The sequence below is a fragment of the Brachycentrus maculatus genome, unplaced genomic scaffold (genome assembly GCF_059751285.1).
Source record: "Brachycentrus maculatus isolate JH-2025_06_01 unplaced genomic scaffold, ASM5975128v1 h1tg000261l, whole genome shotgun sequence".
Classification (NCBI taxonomy): Eukaryota; Metazoa; Arthropoda; class Insecta; order Trichoptera; family Brachycentridae; genus Brachycentrus; species Brachycentrus maculatus.
In genome coordinates, this window is record NW_028281012.1 from 2,889,117 (window position 1) to 2,915,659 (window position 26,543).

At 31.1% G+C, this 26,543-nt stretch overlaps 1 protein-coding gene across 4 annotated transcripts in view; it reads left to right on the forward strand.

The window, feature by feature from the left end:
* Positions 1 to 15,717, forward strand: part of cu (NADP/NADPH phosphatase nocturnin) — a 43,627-nt gene extending 27,910 nt beyond the window's left edge. For all 4 annotated transcript variants that reach the window (XM_088266109.1, XM_088266110.1, XM_088266111.1 and 1 more), the window contains 5 exons: positions 6,153 to 6,215; positions 7,065 to 7,186; positions 9,301 to 9,507; positions 11,502 to 11,739; positions 15,013 to 15,717. In XM_088266109.1, the coding sequence (XP_088122235.1) occupies positions 6,153 to 6,215; positions 7,065 to 7,186; positions 9,301 to 9,507; positions 11,502 to 11,739; positions 15,013 to 15,308 (926 nt within the window). In that variant the 3' untranslated portion in view covers positions 15,309 to 15,717. The remainder of the gene's footprint in view (positions 1 to 6,152; positions 6,216 to 7,064; positions 7,187 to 9,300; positions 9,508 to 11,501; positions 11,740 to 15,012) is intronic.
* Positions 15,718 to 26,543: the final 10,826 nt, after the last annotated feature.

The following is a 26,543-nucleotide window of genomic DNA, read 5'->3' on the forward strand; positions in this document are numbered from 1 at the left end:
TAGTTTCGTAAGTTACAGATGCTACCATCATGCAACGAGTAGATGAAAGCATCTGCAGCTTCCGAAACCAGTCGTTAAAAAATAAATGTTTTACTTAAGTGATAAAAAACAAGTGTCTGTATTTATATCCTAATTTTTTTTAAACGTTGTTTTGTTTTTTTATTAAATCGTGTATTTTATCTATCGTTATGGAAATTTATTACCCACGTGACCCAATTTAATTTTTTAGCTGATTAGTAATGAGAAAAAATGGTCAGAGTAGAAAAGGTTAAGCTGTATCAACCTCAGGATGTTTGGATGCTGTCACAGATCAGAAGTACATTAGACCAGTGCTCCTCAACCTTTTTCTCACCGGTGACACACCAAAATTCTTCCTAGAATTTCGCGGCACACCTAAAGCTAAAATATATAAACCATTGAATTTTTTTATTAATTTGGCGTTTAATTTATAGAATTCCATTTTAATTTATGTATTAATTGTTAAATCAAACACAGAATTTTTGAGTCAACCAAGTTGTATTTTATTGTTAAAAAAACACATAAAAATTAATATTGTGACAATTGTTTCGCCTAGCATTCGTTTAAAAATGCCATAACTAGGCGAAACAATTGTCACAATATAAATTTTTATGTGTTTTCTAACAATGAAATACAACTTATTAGACTAAAAAAATGTGTTTGATTTAACAATAAATATATAAAACACATTGAAAAATTATGTACTTATAATTATTTTGTAATTTTGAAAAAAAAGACAATAATTTGAAAAATAATTTGTCATTGTGTGTTAACACATAATTTAATATGTGTAACACATAAAATTTAAAAAAAAATGTCAATTGCATTGAATTTGGCCGCGGCACACCTTAATCCTTCCTGCGGCACACCGGTTGCTGAGCACTGCATCGGAAACTGTATTGCATTCCCAATAACTATTTGCGCATTTTATGCACAAAAATAACATAATTTCCCACTTATTTATCCAAATAAAAGTTAAAATAGGCAAAATATAAGTGCACGCAATACACATTTTTAAATTAACTAATTATTTTCTAGCTTGAGCTTTAAAATTCATGAGAACGGCTTTTTTCATATATTTTGTATTTTTTTCAAGTAAGAATGAAGTACAGTACACAATGGAGTTATGGTTCCAAACCTTATGTATGGAAGCGAAGCATGGAGTTGGCAAAAGAAGGATGAAAGCAGACTAAATGCACTCAAAATGCAATCCCTCAAACGAATGTGTGGCAAAAAGATGTTTGATAGATGTTCGAATGATGAAATAAGGAAAGAATGTAAGGCTGAGATAAGCATTCTCGATAAAATTAAGAAAGGTGTGTTGAGATGGTTTTGACATGGGGAACGTATGAGTGAAGAAAGAACGATTAAACAAATTTATGAGGCGAATGTAGTTGGAAAAAGAAGCAGAGGACGACCGAGGAAAACTTGGCACAATCAGGTATGTCAAATACTTGAAAGCGCCCGGGTCAGGAGTCGTAATAATCGTCGGGTATGTATGAGAAGATGCATGAATGTAGAAGAGGCAAAAAATGTTTGCAAAAACAGAGTGGTGAGGCGTTAGATTCTCTCTGCCTACCCCTGCGGGGAAGTGGCGTGATGGTTAGTTAGTTAGTTAGTTTAGTATGAAGTATACATTATTACCTGTTTATAAGATAATGACATAGTTATCATAATAGGAGTACCACTCTAGGAGGTAATGACGATAGTTATCATAATATAAGTATCTGTCTAGGATAGCGTTTCCCAACCTTTTTTGGCTCGCAAACCTACCACTTGGCAGTACATCACGCTTAGTTGTACCACTTTGTAAATATGATTGTACGTATTTCTAGAAATTTATTATTCTTTTTGCATTATAAATTTTATGGGGTAACTGTATCCAAAAATTACTTATATTAATAGAAAATATATGTATACAAAATTAATTAAACACGGTAAATGTAAAAATTCAATAAAATTCAGTACACAATCCACAATTAAATTAAGTGTGGATTGTGTACAGATGATAAATTGATTAAAATTAAAAATGATAGGAAAAATACAATAGTTTAAATGAATTTTTTGTTTGTTTGTTTTTAAACCATTCGTGTCTGCACTACTGATTATTACCACCAACTCGGCTATCCAAACTCAAAACCCAGTAAGGGACTTTTTTTTGTAGTACGATTTTTGCATTTTTGGACTAAGTACATAGTTTCTACTTAATCCAAAAATGCAAAAAAAACGTACTACGAAAAATATCCCTTACTGTGTTTTAAGTTTGGACAGCCGTACTGTGCACTCCCCTACCACTGGTGGTCCGCGTACCACAGGTTCGGAACCGTTGGTCTAGGAGGTAATGGGCATAGTCATTATAAAAAGGTGTAGCCGTCTAAGTTTAAGAAATATATTAATTTGAGTAGAGTATAAGTAAACAGTTTAACGCGTTTGCTAAGTTATTATATTTGGAAACATATTTCACTAATTATGTGGAGAATTTCTAAACACTTTGTTAGCGCGGCAATTTATTTTTTATGGTGTTCTTTAACCACCCTACCTTCGGGTTATTTTCAGGCATATTTTTTATGAACAAGCAAAAATATCGCAACGTTTGTTGTCACGAAATAGTGTCAGGTATGAAACCTGACAAAAATTTGTCAGTGTATCCGGTACGCATTGAATATTTTTGGAACAGATATCTTTTCTCGTGCGCGTAGGACATACGGGTTAGCGCGGAATGGTGAAGAAAAACCGCGCGTATCACGTACGTTCGTATGTGTAGGGTGGTTTATGACACGAAATATGGCAAATATATCTTGATCATTAAATCTCTCGCTCCTTTTAAATGACTGCTGTAATCAAACCATAAGTATAAATAATGAAACAAAGTGTGGAAAGGCCAAGTCCAGAGTTCGTTATGATTACAGAAAGTAGTAACTGTGTACAAACGATTAAATTATTGTGAATTTCCTGCGGCTTCTACTTGTATTTATCAACGAGTTGATTGTATAATATCTCGCAAGTCATGACCTTAAAGTACTGACGCTAAAATAAGTTACAAGTAGTCAGTGGTGGGAAAGATCCGATCATTCAAAAGATCCGCATCTGTGGATCCATATCAAAAGACCAGATCATTAAAATATATGTATTTTAAAATATAAATACAGTCAAGTCCTGATAAACTATTATGTAAGCAGTTTATCGTCATTATTTCAGTTGACTGGATCGTTATCGCCCACAAAAAAATATTGTCTCTAACAAAATAGTTCGGGGGGGGGGAAGGAGAACTTTGATCCAGCCAATGAAAAAAAATAAAATGAAAATGGTAATTCTTATCAATTTAATTGAGCAATCAATACATAATACAGCTCCAGAGTATCTGAAAGAGCTGTGTATACCAGACGAATTGGTTGATAGACGTCTCACGCTTCGATCGGCTAAAACAACTGCTACGGGTAAAGTGTTCTTACTATCTCGCAGCAAGCGCACTTAATTTTGCGAGCGTGCCTTTGATGTCGCGGGACTGATGATGTGGAATGGACTTCCACCAGTAGTTAGAAAAAGCGAGAGTGAGATGATTATTACAAAAAAAACTAAAAACACATTTGTTAAAATATTTCCACTATGACCTTTTCCCCAATTCAATCCCAGTGAAGCGCCCATTAGGTAGTATTTTACGAAAATGGCGCTATCTAAATTTTACAAATTTATTATTATTACATTCTGATGACGTTGTGGCTTGTGGCGCTTCAATCACTAAGGCTATATCCGCAGAGGTAACACGTGTTTCTAAGCCTGATTTTTTTAAAGAACTTATAAATTGGATATTTTTTTAATTTTTTAGAATATGTATACCTACAAACTTATACATAAATTTTTTTTTGTGCATTTTTTAACTCTTTACCCTTCAATAAATCATTTCTTTTCAAAACCAAATATGTAATTATTTCAAAGAAAGGTTATTTTTTCAAACCAAAAACGGTGAAAAACATAAATCACGAAAAATGTTACCTAGATTTAAAGAAAATTAAGTTGCGACTTATTGAATACTGGGCCTTAACCTAAAATCAAACATGGTTAAGGGTTTAGCGCGAGACGAGAACACCGCTTGACTGAATGTAGTAAAACTGTCACATAAATATATTTTATCGTTTTTCTGCGAGTGGTATGTTTGCTACAGCACACAAGCCATACCACGCTGGGTTGGGCTACTCAAACATATCGCGCACTCCTTTCAAGAACGTCATAAACCAAAAATCGTTAATTTTCAGTTGCGCATGTTTTCGAAATGCCCAGAAAATGCACTATATCCCAGCAAAAGCGGCATATTTTTAACTTAATATTTACCCTCTAGGGCAGAAAATGTTGTTTTTGCTTTTTGAAAAAAACTATTGTTCAATTAATTTTTTTGAAAAAACTAAATATTTTTCAAATGGAAAAAAAACCTTCAGGTTTTACCTAAAAAGAACCGTTGCACAGTAAAAAGTTCAATAAGTGGCTTGATATTTATTTTTAATACATTGTGATATATTTTTAAACCATAAAAACGTTCTCCTGAAAAGTTTTTTATATTTATGACGTTCTTGAAAGGAGTGAGCGATATGTAGAATGGCAGGTTTCTGGGAGTGTCAGATGAAAAGCTCCAACCGCAAAATAAAGCTGTTTGTGGAACACACATGGGGCCGAACAAGTGGCAGCATTGGAAAGTTGTATTTCCAGAGAGATGATCTCCTCACATCATCCCTCCAGAACTTTCGCTTTACGATATTTTATGTTAGTATTTTTTTATTTTATATAAAAAATTAACCCTTATCCGCATTCAACGGTGCATAGGGCACTGCATTGTAGCGATGCAGTGTTATCATGATCGTTAAGGCCGAGTATTCGTTAAGTCGCAACTTTATTTTCTCTAAAACCTCGTAACATTTTACAAAAAAGGTTTTTTTTTTAAATATCGTTTTCATTGAAAAAAATAGTATTTCTTCAAAATAATTATATGCTTTGAAAATTAAAGAGTTATTGATAGGTAGGAAGTTAAAAGAAATATATAATTTTTTTCCAAATATATTCTTAAAAACAAAAAAATATCCTTTATTTTTTTTTTAATGCGTGAGCACACGACCAGCCCTGAGCGTGGCTAAACGCATTTTGATAAGTACGCTTGAGACAAGCTTGAGATCTAAGCCTTAAAATTGTATGAAGGCAAGGTGATCAACCTGCGCTTCTTGTACCAGTCCAAGGTGACATTAAATAATTATGAAAGTGAAAATCACCCATGTTTATTTTAACCTCCCTGGGAATCAAACCCGGGAGCTCCAGCACGGTGGCTAAACGCTCTGGCCAGTAGAACACTGCGGAGGTGGAGGTTTTTTTTAAATTTTTTATAATACTATTTATTTTTATTTTATTTTTGAATTCTATGTAGTTGTTAACAAAATATAGCTGACTAAGTATAGCACCGGCCGCTTAGTCAATCTGGAATAAAAATTATAAGTATTTCAAATATTATCCACAGGTTTAAACTAACTAACTAACTAACTAACCATCACGCCGCTTCCCCGCAGGGGTAGGCAGAGAGAATAGAGCGCCACACCACTCTGTCCTTGCAAACATTCTTCGCCTCTTCCACGTTCATGCATCTCCTCATACATATCCGCCGATTGTTACGACTCCTAACCTGACCACTTTCAAGTATTTGGCATACCTGATCGTGCCATGTTTTTCTCGGTCTTCCTCTGCTTCTTTTCCCGCTAACATTCGCCTCATAAATTTGTTTTACCGTTCTTTCCTCACTCATTCGTTCCACATGTCCAAACCATCTCAACACACCTTTCTTAATTTTATCGATTATGCTTATCTCAGCTTTGCATTCCTTCCTTATTTCACTATTCGCACATCTATCATACATCGTTTTGTCGCACATTCTTCTGAGAGATCGCATTTCGACTGCATTCAGTCTACTTTCATCCTTCTTTTGCCAACTCCATGTTTCACTTCCATACATTAGAGTTGGAACCAGGACTCAGTTGTGCACTGCCAGTTTAGCTTCCGCTGATAGGTTTCTATTTGCTATAACTGATTTCAGTGCACCATTCACTTTGTTCCCAGCATGGTTTATAGTATGTCAAATGTAAATATTTACCTTTTTTCAGACCGATCGCACTCAAATGATCCCAACAACGTCAGAATTCTTCAATGGAACATCCTTTCACAAAGTAAGTTTTTAAGAATATTAAGTCATCTGTAGCCATAATCCAATAACATTATGCAGTGTTGAATGTGTTATATAAAAACATACACAGATGGCGCTTGTACATATTACAGTATACAGATTTTGCAGATACATCGTTTTTCATTAAATGTGTCGAAATGTGCAAATGAAATTCTTTATTTTTCGTATTTATTTTCAATTTTGATACCAAATGGACCTTTGTTTAATACGGGTGGGGACAATTAGACGGGCAAAGTTTTTTTTCGATTTTCGGGACAATGGTGTTCTATGCATATTATTTTAATTTCAATGTAATGAACGATAAATTTCATTTTATTTATTGTTTATAATCCCTAAAGGTCTTCGGATACTCTTTTGATATGAAAATAAATAAATAAAGAGAAACTTTAAGTAATTATATAACTTACATAATAAATAAAATTTAACTTTTTTTCTGTTGAGAAGTTTTAGTTGTTTCGTCTTAAGACGGCGTTCTCAAACTGTATCCAAATAATTTTGTATCTTAGCATCGTACAAAATTTCTAAGACTGACAGTAAAGATGGATTCTGTTACTCCACGGACATCTGTACATGTTCGCCCGATGTTCCCACGATCCAAAGAGTGATCCGAGTAAAAATGTTTATCATTACGGTTAAAATTTACATTAATTTGTCGACGTATTTCTAATAGACGTTGAAGAATCATATTTAAAACGAACTCCTACTACTACTACTACCATCACGTCGGCTGAGAGGATGCAACGCCACACTCTTCCTCCATACACGCTCTCCGATTACGCGGACTTTTGAAAGTCCTTATTGCTTTATTGGTAACGATGTATTGTAATTTCAGCTTTGGGTCAATCAAATGACAATTTTGTGTTATGCCCTGAAACTGCTCTAACTTGGGATTTCCGCAAATTCCATTTGATTGAAGAAATCACCCAACACAATGCCGATGTGATTTGCTTACAAGTAAGTGACAATTTATTTTACTTTTCTACAACAATTAAGTCATTTTAAAGGTTTTATATAATACCCTTAACATGAACAAAAACATAACTACAAACATTATTAATATTCAAAAAGGCTAAAAAGCTTTAGCCTATCTGTAACTCTTTGTCCTTCCACCATCTAGTTAAAACCATAGAATCGTTAAGCTTTCCGAATTTTCCAATAACTCCACAGAAAAAAACAGTTCGACTGTTTTTGCAAATGACTAATCGTATATTCAATTTACGCAATTTTTAGCACACGTTTCGGGTGTGCAAAATAATTTAATTTCATATAACATTGACCGAGCATCAAAAAAAATATATACATATATATATTACTTATTTGCACTAATAATAAGGCCAATCGTCGAACCGACGTTTGTTGAACGAACCAAAGGATAGAGAAAGTTCAAGGAATATAAAGTTAATCCGAGTTTCCACTCGATGTTATCGAATATTTCGTTATGGTTACGTTTGATTTTTTTAAACACATCGGTTAGAGAGCAACGCTAATTACTAAACGAAAAATAAATATATATCACTTGTATAATACCTCATTTGAATTTATTAATGAAAACACGACTAGTTTCAAGAACTAGCGATGTTTTCATTAAAAGGTAAAAATACAAACTGTTCGCTTTCCACCTGTTGATGAGAACGTCTGTAGTTCTCTAAACTAGTCGTTTTTACATTGATAAACTCAAACGTGGTCTTGTATCTTCTTCTTCTTCTTCTTCTTCTACTAACCCTTGTCCACACCCCAATGGTGCATAGGGCACTGCATCTTATAGAAGCGGTGTTATCTTGATCGTTAAATACACGAAGGAAAAGTGATCAGCCTTCCACTTCAGGCACCAGTCCAGGGTCATATTAAATAAATATTATGCTGGAAAATCACTAATATTTATTTTGACCCTCTTATATAGGTATTCTTTATTTATCTTTAAATATTAATGTTATTTTACCAAGTATTTACTAGATAAATGAAAGCTGACTGGATGAGGGTACGATACAAAGGGTGAAGATCGACCTTTTTTTCAAAGGGACTTCCCGTTAAAAGGTCAAATACTATATCAACAAGATTTCTGAATACTCTTTGTATTATGTGTAATATAACCACGGTTGTTACTAAAAAGGGCTTTTGTAATATAACGTCCAGTGTTCCTTACACGTCAAGGACTGCAAATGCGAAAACTCGCGTACTTTAGGTGAATAAACACTAGGCGTAATAGCTCCATCCGCCGATTTTACTCCCTGCATAAATACAGCCTAAAGAGGTTTTTGTCATGCTTTTGTTATGCACCTTAAATTAATGAAATATATAATTTATAAAGAAAACCAGAAAAATATATATATATATTTTAACTTCATATTATTTTTTGACATCTCATCAATGATGAAGAAGAATATGGAAGTCTGGGCAATTACGAGGCTGACGACCGTCATAGGCTGGTTTAAGTGATCACTTTACACACGTATAACATTCACCAATTCTACCCATTATTGACAACCACACTACTCAAATTCTTGGAAGTTATATATATATATATATATATATATATATATATATATATATATATATATATATATATATATATATATATATATATATATATATATATATATATATACATATATATATACATATGAACCAATTTTGAAACATTGTTCTTGAATTACTAGAACTTCACTAGAGACATTTATTGGTGAGATAAAAATAAGCTTTTTTTGAGCAGAAACTTTTATTTCCTCGCACACATGAGAAACGCCAGAAAATATCATTTTCATTTTTATTATTTAAGCTTATAATTTGAGAACTTTAAACGAAAATGGTTAATCAGATGTCGTAATAACAGCTTCCACGTATGAGAATATGTTTGTGGAAGAATACATATCTTTAAGTGCAAGGATAAAACACTTAGTTTTCGATCCTGTGATGATTACTTTGGTAATTCATGATATATGGTACTATTTCCCATGTTTTGTTCAAGTTGTCACGTATGTTATACATAAATAAAAACTTTATTCTCCAGCTCAACATTGTGAAATTATTTCTCTTTTCATATTTTAAAATGTTTCCTTTTCGTACTTTAGGAGGTAGACCATTTCGACTTTCTGAAGAAGCTCCTAGAGACCCAAGGATATGAAGGGATGTTTTACCCGAAGCCTGATTCACCGTGTATATACATTAAAGACAACAATGGTCCAGATGGATGCGCTATTTTTTATAAAAAAGACAAATTTGAGTGTATAGCCAAGGACTCCAAAATTCTAGAAGTTTGGAAAGTACAAAGTAACCAGGTGAGAATACCATCATAATATCGAAATACTTATGTTCTTTCACATCACTTTTAAATGTGTAACTCGTATTAAAAGAAATTATTTCATAATTAAAATGAAACTTCGTTTTAAAATCACTATAAATATTTTATTATAACTTAAATATAATGTCTACCGGATTCGAAGCTAACCGCTTCTTAATCAAGACTGATTAATACTAAAATTATTTCATATTAATTTTATGTTTACTTTATAGAATTTGATTTATATTAACTGGTTAGTCAACAGACTAATAGGTACATTGATTATTTTGATAATACATGTATAATGTATAGGGTCATCGAAAAATTATGCCAACATTTAAAAAAACCGTTATAAAAACTATTAAAGGTAATTCAATGGTTTTGATCTTAGATGTGCGGAAAAATATATTTTTTAAATTATGTGTGCACCGTTTGTCGCTCTGCAGATGTTCGTCTAGTCTGAAGTCCAATTCTTGGCACGTATGTGCAATCATTTCAGGAGTAACTGTCAAGATAGCAGCTTAATTTTTTCTGCGTATACAATGTAGTGTTTTTAATGTTCCCTCAGAAAAAAAATACAAAGGGGTTTAGGTCACGACTTCTTGGAGGTCAGGCAGTGGGGACTCCTACCAATCCAGCAGTCGGGAGAGCCAGCGTGCGTTCAATGCACCGCTTACTACGCGTGCGCATATAAAGATCAAGCCACCTCCAAAACAGAACGTACGTTCACCAGCTAGCGTTTAGAAGAATTACCCATTTAACATAAAGGGCATTATATTTCGATGACTCTATACAGTCCGTTGTTTTAGATGTCTCTTCGTCTTAGGTGTAAAGTAATCGACCCTTAGATGATCTTTGGTAACGAATCTATGCAAAAACTCGGCTTTATTGCTGCAAAACATTGCCAAACACTCGATTGAAACATCCTTACGTCGCTACTTTTCCAATGCGATCAAATGCGGCAACCATTCCGCGCACAGCTTTCTCATGTCCAAATTTTCTGTTAATATGCGTCGGAATGCGCTATTTAAAATGCCTACCTTGTCTGTTTGCTCGCTGGACAGTTATTCAATACCATTTTGTGAATTTGTGAATTAATATACATATTCAAAATAACTACGGAAGTCTAAACGCTGTCATCTCGCCTACAGTTCCAGAAGTGCATTACAGTGGCGCAAAAGTTGTTATATTTCCACTCGTATATTTATTCGTTTATATACTACTTATAGCTTTTTTTAAATTAAAACCATATCCGCTCCCTATGTGGCGCATATGGAGTCCACCAACCGTCTCCAAGCTTTTCTGACCTCCCTCCCATCCTCCCAAGTCAGATCCGCGTCCCGAAGTTCGAACGAGAACTGCCGACGAATTGTCAGCAGTGGTCGTCCTGGGCGGCGCGGACCCGATGCCTTGTAAGAGGCAAGCTCGATTAAGGTTCTCGGGAGGCATGCGGTGTACACGGCAAATTGAATCGCCTTTTCGTGACGACATTTGTGACCAAGATTTGCCGCGTCCTACGCCTTATCTCTTCATACCTCACAAAGTCAAACTACTGCACGCCTAAAATTCTCCGCAGATACCTGTTCTCCAAGCTCAGTACACAGCTGCTCTGGGCCCTTGTAAGGCGCCATGTTTCACAGCCGTATAAGAGAATAGGAGCAATGCAGGCATTGTATTAACGACATTTGGTCTTCACCGAGTATACATAGATCCGATCTCCAGACAACCTCCATACTGTTAAATGCAAACCCTGCGAGTCTTAATCGCACTCCCAGTTCCTTTTGAAGGCTGCCATTTTTCAATTAAGACTAATGATGCAATTATATAAATAGTCAACATGAGCCCAACAAGAGACTAAAGAGGCCAAGAAATTTTGCAATAGGTAACACTTAATTGATCTGTTTTGTACCACTGTATTCTCCCAATAGGTACTTCTTAATTGATTTGTTTGGAGATACCTTTTAATTGATCTTTCCGTTATTATTTTTTTAGGTGGCTGTAATGGTCTTACTTCGATCTCTGCAAACTGAAAAGGAAATTTGTGTTGTGACGACTCACCTGAAAGCTAGAAAAGGAGCTTTGCTTTCAAAATTGAGAAATGAGCAGGGCAAGGACTTGCTAGACTTCATTGACTCTAAGAGAGATGGAAGACCGGTGATTGTTTGCGGCGACTTCAACGCAGAGCCGACAGAACCAGTTTATAAGACAGTCCTCAGCAATAGAAGTCTGGGTATATATAACCTTTAATAAATCATCACAATTTTTGGCCCATGGTTTTTTCGTGTAATTAGATAGTATGTGGCGGATTTAGCACTTGAGAGGCGTTTTTCAATTTAGAGGTCCCTTTTGAATATTTTCAGAGAACCTTCTAAAAAGGTTTACATAGTCAAGATGTCCACATTACAATAAGTCGACAACATAAAATGGTGATACACTAAAAATTTGGTGTTTTGTTTCTTCAAATCTAACATACTAACGCTACGTGAAACAATGGAATTTTTTACATATAAAGCTTCCCACATATATCATGTTTTATTAGTATAGTGATTTTTGAGTAAAATTGAATTGTGTATGTTCAATTTTAAACAAACTTGAATTTCAGTGGAAATCAAAACTCAATTATTTACCATGCCGCACTTTACTTTGAATGTGCATATTTTCGAAAGAAATTATCTGATCGAAAAAATAAAATAAAAACATTTTATAAATAAAGATTCGCCTTTTAAAATAACTGGATTTGTTTCCTTTTTTAATTTACGAAATCAATTCGATATATTAAAAAACATGAATTTAGAAGCCTTTCATTTGGTATGAGACTCTTCGCGCAAAAAGCGCGTTAATCCGACACTCTACATTACCCATAAGTGTTTTTTTTTATTATCATTGGGTAGTTATTATAATTCCTTCCTGAAATACTATATTCCTTCTCTAACTTTTTATAACTTGGGATCTTCCAAATACTCGTATACTTACATTCATATACAATACTGCTTCGAAAATGGATACCTTTTCTTTGTCGAACTCAATTTATTTCTCAATATGGTACTCATTTCCACCTAGAGAACTTACCTTTTTTTATTTTCTTTTATTTATTTAAATAAGTCCTCCTTAGATGTTTTTTTTATTATGGCGAAAATAATGGAGTGATTGTCTTGTTATGTATCTAACCTATATACTTACATTAGTTGTTTTCTTGAGGTGTTGTGTCTGCGTTTTGTTACTTGTCTTGATTTGCTGTTTGTAATATTTGTTTTTAATTAAAAAATGATGCGCTGAATAAGAAAACTGATTTAGGACAGCAATTCAATTAAATTGCGATATTTTGTACTTCTAGTATCCTAAATAATTACAAGTAAATATTTTTAATAATATGTTAGTCAATGTAAATCGTTTATTAATATTAGAAAAAATTATATGAATTTGCGAGCTCAATGCTTACCAATATTTTGTTTTAAATATATATTATTCTGCAACTGTATGTGTTTAACCTTTTCATAGCCGCAAATAAATTACGCCGCAGTGCTCATCAGGCCAAGTATTTTTTTGAAAAAAAAAAGTTGTCTAAAGATTTTTTTTTTGTTGTTTTTATTGAATTATAATTTACTTACCAAATATTATATCCCGCATCGATTGTTAGAGTTTTATTCTTGAAGTTAAACCAGTTTCAAATTTTCAGGGTTGTCACACTAAGTCGCACACGCAAGTTTTTATTAAATTTAATATTAACACACAACTATTATTTATCAATGGAATATTTTAAAATAATAAGAAAAACACAAAAAAATTGAGCAAAATAAAAACCCCTGGCGTTCAAAACAATCAATTAAAATAATCAATATTTCAAGTGGTTTGAGTGGTAGCCCTAATGACATCTGTCAACTGTCAGCTGAAAGTGATACCGATAAATCACTTAAAAGTATTTAAAAACATTATAAAATATTTTGTGACAACTTCAACTGATGGCAATGTATGTTCCGTTTTTGACAGATTGTCAATATGAGTTAAAACTGCGGAGTAATACGTCATCAAAAGTACTGACGAGATATCTCGTCTCTGGCCATACGGGCACTCCGCCATTTGCCGAGATATCTCGTCTCTGGCAACCATCGGGTTAAACATCAAAATGAATTCTTATGTGAAACGAATCCGAGCCTTCATTTATAATTAGAGAACATGATAATAACAAAATAAATCATTTTTCAAATTCTTTTCTGTCAAGGGGTGATATTTTTGATCGACACTTTTTTTTCAAAACATATTTTAAGACTCCAATTCTTCAATGCACAAAGAAATGTTTGTTTTACATATAGTAGAACCTCGATTATTGTAACGAATTGGGGATGAAGATAATATAAATCTGGATAATTGAGAAATCATTGAAAAGTAAAAACAAGTTTATTAATCGTTTTTTCTTAGTCTAGATTTAGGAAATGGTTTCAATATGTAATTATTTTTTATTTTTATTTTTAATTTAATAAAAAATCAATTATTGGTTTTTGCTTCAAGCCAGCAGTTTTCTTAATCTCCTGTGTCGCGAATATTGCGAGTGCTGTCCATGATATATTTTCCAGGACGTCATTGAATGCAAAAAGCAACGACCACAATGTATGCATTCCAACGTAACTGCGCTTCTTGCAAATCATTTTATTTTTATTTTAATCGATCCGGAGAATATAGGTCCGAATAATCAAGGTTCTACTTTATCTAAACCTTAAAAATACTTACGTAATTTTTGTGCATTTTGGAAGTCCCCATTATTACAATTATGTTGTCGAGTTCTCAAGCATTCTTATAGCAGATATGGCCAACAGGGCAAATTCGAAACACCTAATTTGGCTTTAATTGTATGAAAAAACTTTTTTTTGTGTTAAACCCCTTTTTTGCTAGTAATCTTTTTTTCATATCTTGTAGATATGTCTCCTAATAATTTTTCAAGTTAATATGAAAAACAACACTTTTCCCGCGATTATTCTTTTTTTCTATTTCACAATAAATCACGTTTAATCTCTTTCTTTTGCATACACTCAATATCAAAATATATTTACAAGTCTAACGTTACATTGATGTCAAACTTATTTAAAGGGAAGAAAATGGGATAAATCTAATGTTTGTGTAACTACAAAAATTTTAATAAAATCAAAATTTTTGTACCATTTTTTTTTTATCATAACTCGTTCGGTAGTAAAGTGTTTTTTCTCAAATAAATTGATTTACTTAGAGTATATTGAGGAATATGGCATTAACTTATATTGATGAAAATTTATTTAAAATTTAATTAACTTGCTAAAATCTGTATTAAAATAATCTGTTGGGTGTGACGTCTTCACAAGTCGGCGAAACCTGCGATCTATAGCCTTATATTCTACCACAAAGCTTTAAATCCTTTTTCCTAGTAACTAGCACTCGAAGCAGGAATTGGCAACACGGATAGCTATTTTGGTGCCGATTTTCATGAATTCTTACATCTGGCTTTGTTGTAATATGTTTTTACATGTTCAACTAGGTTTGGGGTCAGCCTATGCAAACTTCTCCATGCCGTCCGACATCGTTGGTGAGTCCGTTCAGCCAGAAGAGTCCGCTGTTTACGAAGCTCCGTACACGACTTGGAAGGTGAGAGAGGAAGGGGAAGTTTGCCATACCATCGATTACATCTTCTACTCCCAGAAGCACCTCAAAGTCAACGGTATTCTGCGCATCCCAAAGCCTGAGGACGTCGGAGAAGGAAAGGTCCCCTCTTACAACTACCCATCAGACCATTTCTCTTTAGTGTGTGACTTCGCATTCAAGCCATCAGAATAAGTGTCGCATCAGCACCATCTCAGTTGTCACATCGTAGTCGAACAAGAGAAAGTGACCAACTAACAAAATGTAAAATGTTCAGGAGGGCCATTTAAGTCACTTTTGCTTGGCAATAAAATAAACATCAATGCAGTTAGTAATTTTTAACAAGTCAATATATTATACTTCCAAGTTTAAAATCGCTTTGGGATTTTTTTCAGGGCAATATTAAGCTAGTAAGATATCACATAGTCAATAATCACATTATTGTAAAAAATACACTTGGTCACTTTCTCCTGTATGACTACTTTATACTTGTGGGGGGAAGATATTATTAAATGTTTATAGATATAATATAATTTGTTAAATTTTGTAAGCTTTTTGTTTGGGATAATTGTTTTCGTAAATAAAAGGTGTTTTAGTTGACAAACGATTATTTATTTTACACACATACTAAAAATACAGATATTTAATATTTTTACTTATTTTTATATAATAAACTTTTTTAAAAGAAGAATAGTCAAAGAGCAATATATTTTACATATTCTTAAATATAATAAAAATATTTCAATGGATTAACACGTTATGTTCTTAATTTATAAATTTAAAAAATCAGCATTTGTGATGTCAGATGCGAGTGCAATATTAAGTATAATGAATAATTTAAAAATGAAGGTGAAGGGATATTCTTAATTACAGGCTTTTAAAATGCCACTTTAAATTTTTTCGCATATGGTGAATTGTGCCCTTATAGGCCATACTTATCCATATGTAAAATAGATAAATGGGAGAAAGGCGGTTTTTTCTTTTTACGTGTGCGAAATGTCACGAAATTTACGATGATTCTAATAAAAAATTTAAATATGGTATTTGTAAAAAAATGCAACAAAAACTCATTAAATAAAAACCGTTATAAAAAATTGAGCATGGCAGCTTTTAAAATCTAAGGGCACAATACATTGTAATTAACGATTAACCTTGTTATTAGTATCACTTTATTATTTTTCGTAACCTGTATAATTTTTAAGTCCCTGCAGATTCCATCGATGGAATCAAAAGAAAATTAATACGTTGTTAGTTTATAGTAAGTACCTTAATACACTGACAATCGGACAATAAAACAACAATTAAGTTTAGAAATATTTAGATAAATAGACATTTAGATAAATAGACATTTAGATAAATAGACATTTAGACAAATAGACATTTAGATAAATAGACATTTAGATAAATAGACATATAGATGAATAGACAATTAGAATAGACATGTAGATAAGTTGACAATTAGTTAAATAGACATTTAGAAAACATTTTACAAACCACTTTATTTTAAATCAATTATATTATGAGATTTGAAAAAATGCTAAAATTTGACATATGCAGTACTTTATTCATCACTTATATAAAACAAAACAACATTTGCAGTAATGTGGATATTTGAAGACATGTAACTGAGCCATAGTCACAATCTTCATATCCATAAGAGGTCTTCTTTCTGCAGTAGTCATTTGGTCGTAATCGTGATGAAGAACAATCAGCATGAGAACTCATTCATGGTTTGTGCTTATCATTTATGAAAGCATAGCGATAATAGCTTCATTATTTAATAATAACGTACTTTATTTATTTTACTCCTCGAGAACTTTATCGCCAGAGTGTAGTTGTTAAGTAGTATCGAGGACATCGCTTTCTTGCCACGCCAACTTTAATTAGGTGATCTTGTGGATTGTTAAGAATGTTTTCTTACGCAGAGAAAGAAAACATTTTATATTTGTTTTCAAAAGACAAAATTCCGGAATACTGCCGAATCTTTCGACCGAACTACTAACAGTGCAGAATAGTCGAAAGTCAGTTTTCTCTATTTTATGTCATTTCTATTTTGGATAGTATCTTCGCCTTCGTCTCGATCCTTCTTGTGGTCTGGGATATTTCATACAATATTTTTATTCATCCGCCTCTGCCTCTTATCTCATTTTTCTAAATGAATGTAAATAGTAATATCAATATGTTCGCTTTATCTTCTTTAGATTCATGACTGAGTACCGCTACCCTTGAATTGTATAACCAACTAGGAATAAAGGTTATTCGGATTGGTCATTTAGCTGAAATTGGGGAATCCGGCGTCTGAATCAAGCATGGGTATAGTTTCAGAGGTTGTTATTTTTTTAAATCATTTCAATGTCAGAATGGTATTACGACGTTTTCGAAACCAATAAATTTGTGATTTTTATCTAGTCTTTGTAATCTGTTTTTTCGAACAGTTTTTTTTTATAAATCTCTTAAATAGATTATTTATTTATTTTATTTCTATAAACTTCGTTCATTACTTTGCTGATTTAGTTTTTGTCAACTTATTTTTCCGTGGCAACAATTATGATAATTTGTTGATGATTTATATTTAACGACATCCATTTGTGATCCATATTCCTGTCTTCTTTACGACCTTATCGTTGTTCATTTCCAGGTAACCCACTATCAGCGAATGGCTTATCTTGAGTTATTCGTGTGCAAATATTATTTTTCTCAATTTTGTCCAAATTTTCAATGAATAAAAGCGTACTTAACCGCGAAGGGGATGCAGTCAGTCGCGAAAAGATCAATATCCAAGTTTTAATACTTTATAGAAGTGTTTTTTTCTCATTCTTTTTCAATGGTTAATTCATGAATGAAAATGATGATCATCGGCGATGATAAAAGCTTAAGACGGATAATATTTTAAATTCATCCAGTTATTTTTTCCATCTTTAATATTTTCTCCGTGCTCATTGATCAAATGGCGATGATTTTCCGAGGAGACAATTTCAACTTTGTAGAATGTTTTTTCGCATCTAAAATCCATCGTAAGTAACTCATGCAGATTGTATGTTCTCCGACGCGAAGTAAAGAATCGAAGTTCTCCGACGCGTCGTAAATAATTGAAGTTCTCCGACAAGAGGGTCCAAAAGTGGTTGCCGTACGTTGCGGAATTCCATACACCAGATTTCATCGAGGAAGACATTATTTTGTAATCAGTAAATTTACAAACTAAAAAAACACATGCATATATCTTATTGCCATTTCTCAAGAGAATACCATCGTAGTTAGTAAGCTTAAATAATTACTCGAGTCCAAATTGCTTTTTGAGCAATTGGCACTTTCGTCTTTTAACAGATAGTTAAGGACTAGTAAGAATTTACCGAGTACATTATTTAAACTTGTGCATAATATAACCTAACATTCTAGTAAATACATTGAATTGCTACTTTTTTTTAAAAATGTAATTAATTTTTTGATACAGGGATTTTTACGATAGTTTTACGATTCAAGCAAGACAAATCATAAATTACAAACATATTTTTTTAAATGATATATTATATTTTTATAAAAAAACAATTTATTGGACATTTTACTTTGGCAAACAATACAATGTTAACGTTTGATCGATTGAAATAATAATAATAATACTAGCTATATTACTGTACCTTAATTTATTTGTGAATATTAATATACACTTAGGATAATCGAAGAGATGAGAGCATACTGAATGAAAACCATTGAAATCATATAATAATTACACAAGTCATATCATATCATATCATATTACTTAGAATAATGAGTAAATTAAACCAAAATAAATATTAGTATGTACCCACAAAACCACTTGTAATGTACTTATAAATAAAATAATAAAAAAAGGAAATACGGTTAATATTTGAGAGGTAAAAATGTTGTGTCTAATTTTATAAATGTAATACTATCACTGTCCGTACAAGTATTACCGTATCCCTGATATACCTTTTTGTTGAGGGATTTTAAAAATATGATATGGATTTAAAACATTTTAATGATCAGGTTTTATACAAACTTTTATCGAAAAAAGGATTGAAGATTCATAAAGTTGTAAAAAGATTAGTTTTTTTTGCTGCAAAGACAAAATATGTATGCTTCAACTGAAATACGAAATAAAATAACAAATTCAAGTATTGCGTTATATTTAAACTTACTCTAATTAAAACTAACCTGCACGCCGCTTCCTTGTAGGGTAGGCAGTGAGGTATCTACTTTTGAAACTTTGTCATACCCACGAACTACTTGTTGAACTTATTACTAGATATTCTAACGTGCATATAAATTTAATTACAATTTTTAAAATATTCTTAAAAAAATATTTGAGAGGTAAAATGCTGTGTACAATATAATAAATGTCCGTACAATATTTTTATCGTTTCCTTCAATTTTGTCGTTGTTGTTGAGGATCATAAAAATATTATAATACATTTCAATGGATTTTTTTTTCAAACTTTAATCGAAAAAGGGATTGCAGATTCAGGAAGACGTAAAAAGTTATTTTTGTTGTTGCAAAGACGTATTATGTAATTCAACTTAAATACAAAATGAAATAACAATTTGAAGTTTAATGAGATTAGCTGGTTATGAGACGGCAATATATTTAAACATACTCTAATTAAAACTAACCTGCACGCCGCTTCCTTGTAGGGTAGGCAGTGAGGTATCTACTTTTCAAATCTTTTCTTCGACTAATTTGACAACAGACTTAAGGTATTTACAATTTCATTCGCTGTGTCAAATTAAAAATAAAAATCGTACCCTACGTGCTATTACTACGGTGAATATATTGTGTCACAAAAATTTAATGCTAATTTGATCACAGCAAAATCTCACTAATCCGACTCATCACTATCGAATACTATTAGATTACTGCGTTTATTGTCGCATTCCTAGAATGTGTGAACAATAGTTTTACTCGTATATAAGGAAAATAATATAATATTTTAATTTTCAAATAAGTGTCTAATAAGTGACTTTTTTTTTTTCTTCGAGTAACTGTATTATACTGTATTTTTGCAGATGGTAAGAGCATATAAAATATAACGTTATACGATGACAAGTATCCGATGACAGGCAAATGCCGCCTATTCGATGCCTATGTTATACGTAGCACGAATATAACATGACACGAATAGGAAAAACAGCACTTTACTGAGCTTTGCCCATAGCATTTAGTATTCTACGTCTTGTAGTTCTACATTGTAAGAAACGCGGCAACAAGTTGACTAGTGAAATTAAAAGACGGCTCTCGACAGTTTTAACTAAGCTTCCCTCTTTTACAAGACACTAGGAATCTGTATGCGAAAATGTGTTTGGAATTAGTGAGATTATACTGTACTTACTTTAATTATTTTTTCAAACCACATCCGATTACCCACAGTCATAATGTATGTACAATTTCAAAGCTGTGTTAATCGAAAAAAAATCATCATATCATGGTATGTACAATTTACATATTTACATGGTGACACAATATATTCTAAGTACTTATAAAATAATTCTAATTTTATATTACTTAATTTTAGTTAACATAGTGTCACAATCATAATCAGAGTTATCCCCAAACAATTTAGGCAAGCTAACCAAAGCTGTAAAGCGGCACTTTCGAGGGGTGACGAATTTAAATGGACGAGACCATTCTCTGATATGTTATGTTAAAAATGTTGAGATATTACTTCAAATAGTAAAATATGCATTATTATGGTCGGTAATGAATATATGTACGTGAGGCAGCTTCTAGCTTGCCTATAGGAGGCACCATGTTTAGGGACGATTCTATTTACAATTACTTAAATTACTATTGTAATGTAATTACAATTTATTTTAAATTTAACCTACACTAATTTGACAACAGACTTCGTACATCTGAAAGTCTCGTGTCACACCCACATACTATATACGCTAAATATCTTTTAGTAATAATCTCGATCTGCAGGGAGTCCTCACTTTAAGCCCACCTTGGTAAAAGACCTCACATTACGCTAGCTAACGCTACGGCAGTTTATCTTCAGTTAAGAAAAGGGACCTAATGTTACAGGGTTGGAAGTTATAACGGGTCGCTTTGTGTACCCTAGTTCCAAGTGTGGCGAGTGGATGTTCGTCCGACTATAGGTAGCTAGTCGTTTACCAACCAAGTTAGAAACATGAACATTAAATGAGAACTCCCTGCCCTATTATATTGAAATTAATAGTTAAAACACCAGATCGGCAACAGGAATAACGTATGTACAAACAAAAGCTGTGCCAAAACTGGAAAAACATAATGTAATTTTATTATGTTACAATGTAAATATGTCCATAATATAAATAATATTTGTACATATTTACATTGTGACATAATTCAGATAATCCTAATAAGTTGTATCTTTTCTTATAAATACTAAAATCATTGTATTGAAACAGGCCTAATTTGACAAGACGTTTTGTATGGATGCATGTTTTGTCTGCTTACTAGGCTTAAGTTTGATTATATTTCAAGACTATTATATTATACGATGTATTATACGATATTTTAATTTAATGAGGTGAAATATTATTTGTATTTTGAAACCATTGTTAGCTTTGTGGTAAAGTAATATAACACTCTCCTTATTATTATTTTTGTTGACACCACTAAAAATAGAGTGGAACCTCTCATAACGAGCATAATTCGTTAAGCGAAACATTCTTTGTTTTGATGGCGCTGAAGTCCCAGCTCACAAGTGAATGTCGTGAAAAGGGGACTTGCCCTTTTCTGTAACTTGTTATGCGAAATGTCGCTCGTTAAGGGAGTAACTTTTTCACATTTTTTGCTCGTTATTCGAATTAATTGTAGTAAGAGGTTCCACTGTACTCTATTTTAAGTGGTATTACACAAAATGATGAATGATGAAGAGCATATACAAATTGTTTGCTTTATATCGTTTTAAAATATCCAATATATAAGTGTTTAGTTGTTTCGTTTTAAAATCATTTGATAATATTTTTTTAAAGGTGTTGCTAAATGTAACTAACCCCGGTAAGCCGACAATTTACAAACGTCGTCTCAAATTAGAAATAATAATTATAATACTAATATGTTTAGGCAAAACGTTTCCAATATCGTATTTTTTATATGTACATCGTGACATAGCACATTTATACTAGTCGTAGTAAATATATGTATATTTTAATATTATGTTCGGTTAATAATTGTATATTACAAAGTTTTCAATGATGACATCTTTCAGATCGCATGTTAGGTAGGTCGTGTCAAATATGCGTTTAGTAAACCATAGACACGCCGCGAATAAAAGCAGATGTGCAGAAAACGTAAAGACTAGAAAACTACTGGTGTCTAGAGTATTTTGAATTATGTATTTAGTAAAAATACATAATTCAAAATACTCTAGACACCAGTAGTTTTAAGATACTTAATATAAATATATAACGTAAAAATACTATCTTTATTAATTTTTTTGAGATTTACCAGATAGTCAAATTTATATTTATTTTGTGGAAAAAGGATTTTCAATGCTATTTTTAAATATTCTTGTAAGGACTTGTCGTTTCTGCAGACCGGACTTTATTTTTTGGCAGTGTCGGATTATAGATAGAGACATTGTATATTACAGATTGGGCAGCAATATGTACATTATTTTAAATATGGACCAATTATTATTTCAAGTGACAAATTATGTACAAATGTACATATATATATATATATATACATATATATATATATATATATATATATATATATATATATATATATATATATATATATATATATATATATATATATATATATATATATATATATATATATATATACATATATATATATATATATATATATACATATATATATATATATATATATATATATATATATATATATATATATATATATATATATATATATATATATATATATACATATATATAAATATATATAAATATATATATAAATATATATATAAATATATATATATATATATATATATATATATATATATATATATATATATATATATATATATATATATATATACTTTTATATATAAATACTTTTCTTATATATATATATGGGATAAGAGTGGCAGTACTCGCTGGTCTGAAAATAAATTTGAAAACTTTTTTAAAGTTTCGACAATAAGTACTAGTAACACATACATATAATTTATTCACATTTTTCTACATTTGAGAGTAGTTTTTAAAAATGAAATTCATATTGTGGTTTATAAGTTAATTCCTAGCATCTGTTTAAATGAAAGAGTGTCATTCATCGTCCCTGGTATTGAGAGTTAAGCGTCTGGATGTGAACAATACTAAAACAAAGTAATTATATTCAGTAAATGTTCATAAACTGTCGATGTCGATAGATACATCCTATTTGAAGTTAAACAAATAGTTTTTTTTAATGCAAACATTGTTACACACGTTACTGTCAAAAATTGAAGTCAGTTGGAACTATTTTACTCTCAACCGACGATACGTTGGTTATTTAATTATGTGAAAAATAAGAATTTTTGTAATAGTTTTGAATGTCAAAATTATAGAAAATGCAAGCCTAATATTAATGCTTATGTTTTAAGTGTTTTCTTTTTTTCTGTAGTAAAAAACGTTTTAAACATTTGTATTTTTGTATGCTTGTAACACTTTTAAAATGGGCATTAAAATGTGCCAGTATGGGGTCGACTCTTGATGATATAAAAATATGGAGAAAATATCAGGTATTTTTTTTACAAATCTACGGAAACTTGACATTTTGATCAAAAACTATTATTAAGATTCGCAGGTTTTGTATGGATATATACATTTACAAAACCATTTTTTGAATCACTAGTCTAAAAGGGGAAATGTGATGCTGCATGTCCATGACATTTGTATGTACATATTTACATGAAATGAAGGGTTTTTTCCAGAAGACATATAACATGCTTATTGATCAACTAAATCTGCAATTTTCACAGGTTTCATAATCTATATGCAACTATATCAACTTGTAATGATATAATATACTATATGCCGCTTTTTTATGCTACGACTACACAATTGCATTTTTATCTGGGGAGTGCGTTGGCGTTGACAATTCTTGAATACACGTAATAAAAATATGTCACAGCTTAGAAAGACGTAATAAATTTCGTACATAAATTAAAATGTATGAGATGAATAAGAACACAAAATAATGAAAAACCCTTCAATTTCAGTTAAATAAATAAGAAATATAATAAATAGAACTAAGAAACGATACGAAAAACGTCTTTAAAGATTTTCCTTGAAAAAAGCAATCAAAATGCAGAATTTGTAAATTATTAAATACGTAAGTATACAGGAAAACCCATTGAATAAATAATAAAGTAAATTTTAATTCAAATAAGTTTAAATTCATTGGATCATTCTAAAAAAATAAGAGATTTTAGAAAACATTTTCTAAAAAATAAATAAATATAAAGCGACACGAAAAATCAAGCAAAGAGCACTGTAGATATATTTTTTATTATAAACGCGTAAGCTTTCTGAATATAATTTTTAACTCAATCAAAATAATAATAAAAAAAACAAAATGAAAAAGCAAAAGAGAACAAAAATTTTCTGTGAATAATTTTCAATTCAATGAAAAAAAAAATGGAGAAAACGGAGGGAAAAAAGGATATGATACGAGACATCGAGCAAACTATATTGTAGATTTCTTCGTTGTATTAGATTTTCTGTGGACATTGTCAAAATAAAATTCGAAAATGTAGAGAAAAAGTGAAATAACTAAAACATATTATTATAATTAAAAATAACAAAAATTACGAAACGATACGAAACAGCGAGCGAACAGCGCTGCGTTTTTTTAAGATTCATTGGTTTTCAGTAAATAATTTTCAATTCCATGAAAACGAAATACGAAAAAGGGGAGAGAATTAAATAATAAATAACGAAATGATACGAAAAGACGGCACACTCAATTGTTGAAACCCTTTTTTAAATACTCGTTGGTTTTCTGTCGATATTTTGTAATTTAATCAAAATAAATAACGAAAATGTAGAAAACAAGGTTTGTACGAAACGATACGAGAAATCAAGCAAACAGCGCTGTAGTTTTTTTTTAATATTCATAAATTGAATGAATTGTTTTTAGTAAATAATTTTCAATTCAAGAAAAATGAAATACGAAACGGAATAAATAAAAAAAATACGGGACGAAACGTAAAATCGACCACACTGCATTGTTGATTTCTTCTTTTTAAATACTCGTTGGTATTCTGTCAATATTTGAAAACGAAATTTAAGAGAAAAAGCGAAATAAACTAAGACATATTGAAACAATTAGGAATAATAATAATAAAAATATATTATCGACAGAAAACCAACGAGTATTTAAAAAAGGAATCAACAATGGAGTGTTCTCGATTTTTCGTATCATTTCGTAATTTATTATTTAATTGTATCCCCTTTTTCGTATTTAATTTTTATTGAATTGAAAATTATTTAATGAAAACCTAAGAACTGTTCCATTGATTTTTCCATTAATTAAGTAACTAACTAAAAACTAGTTAATTATTGGAAAAATCTATGGAACAGCGCTAGACAGTTTTTAGGATTTCATTAATTAATTCTCAATTTAATGAAAATAAAATACGAAAAGCGGAGAAAATTAAATAATAAATTACGAAATGATACGAAAAATCTAGAACACTCCATTGTTGATTCCTTTTTTAAATACTCGTTGGTTTTCTGTAGATATTTTGTAATTTTATCAAAATAAATATCGAATTTGAAAAGAAGAAACGTGAACGAATAAGAAATAAAATTTATTGCGAAACGATACGAAAAATCAAGCAATATCACTATAGTTTTTTTATATTCTTAGGTTTTCAGTTATTAATTTTAATTCAATGGAAATGTTTACGAAAAGGGGGTATAAGAATTTTTTAAATACGAAACTATACGAAAAGTCGGCCAGTCGTGCATTTTTTTAGAAGGTTATCTGCGAATATTTTGAATTCGATCAAAATAAAATACGAGTATGAAGAAAAAAAAACTATGAAATATTATTACAATTAATAAAAAAAAGGGGAAATAAATTACTAAAATACGAAATCATACGAAAATTTCGAAGCGAACTGCAATTAAGAATTTTTTACAATACTTTGTAAAAAATAAAAATAGAAGATGAATAAAACAAAGTTAAACGAATGAATAATAAAAAATTTTATGAAACGATACGAAAAAACTTTTTATTTTTAATAGTCTTTGATTTGCAGTAAATTATTTTCAATTCAATGAAAGTAATTAAAATACAAGGGAGAGAAATTAAATTATTTACGAAACGATACGAGACGAAAAATTTAACAAACTGCATTGTACATTTTTAGACTCATTGGGTTTTGAGTGAGTTGAGAATATCTTTTAACTCACTCAAAAGAAAATACGATGATAGAACGGAAAAGTGAAATTTGTAAATACGAAATT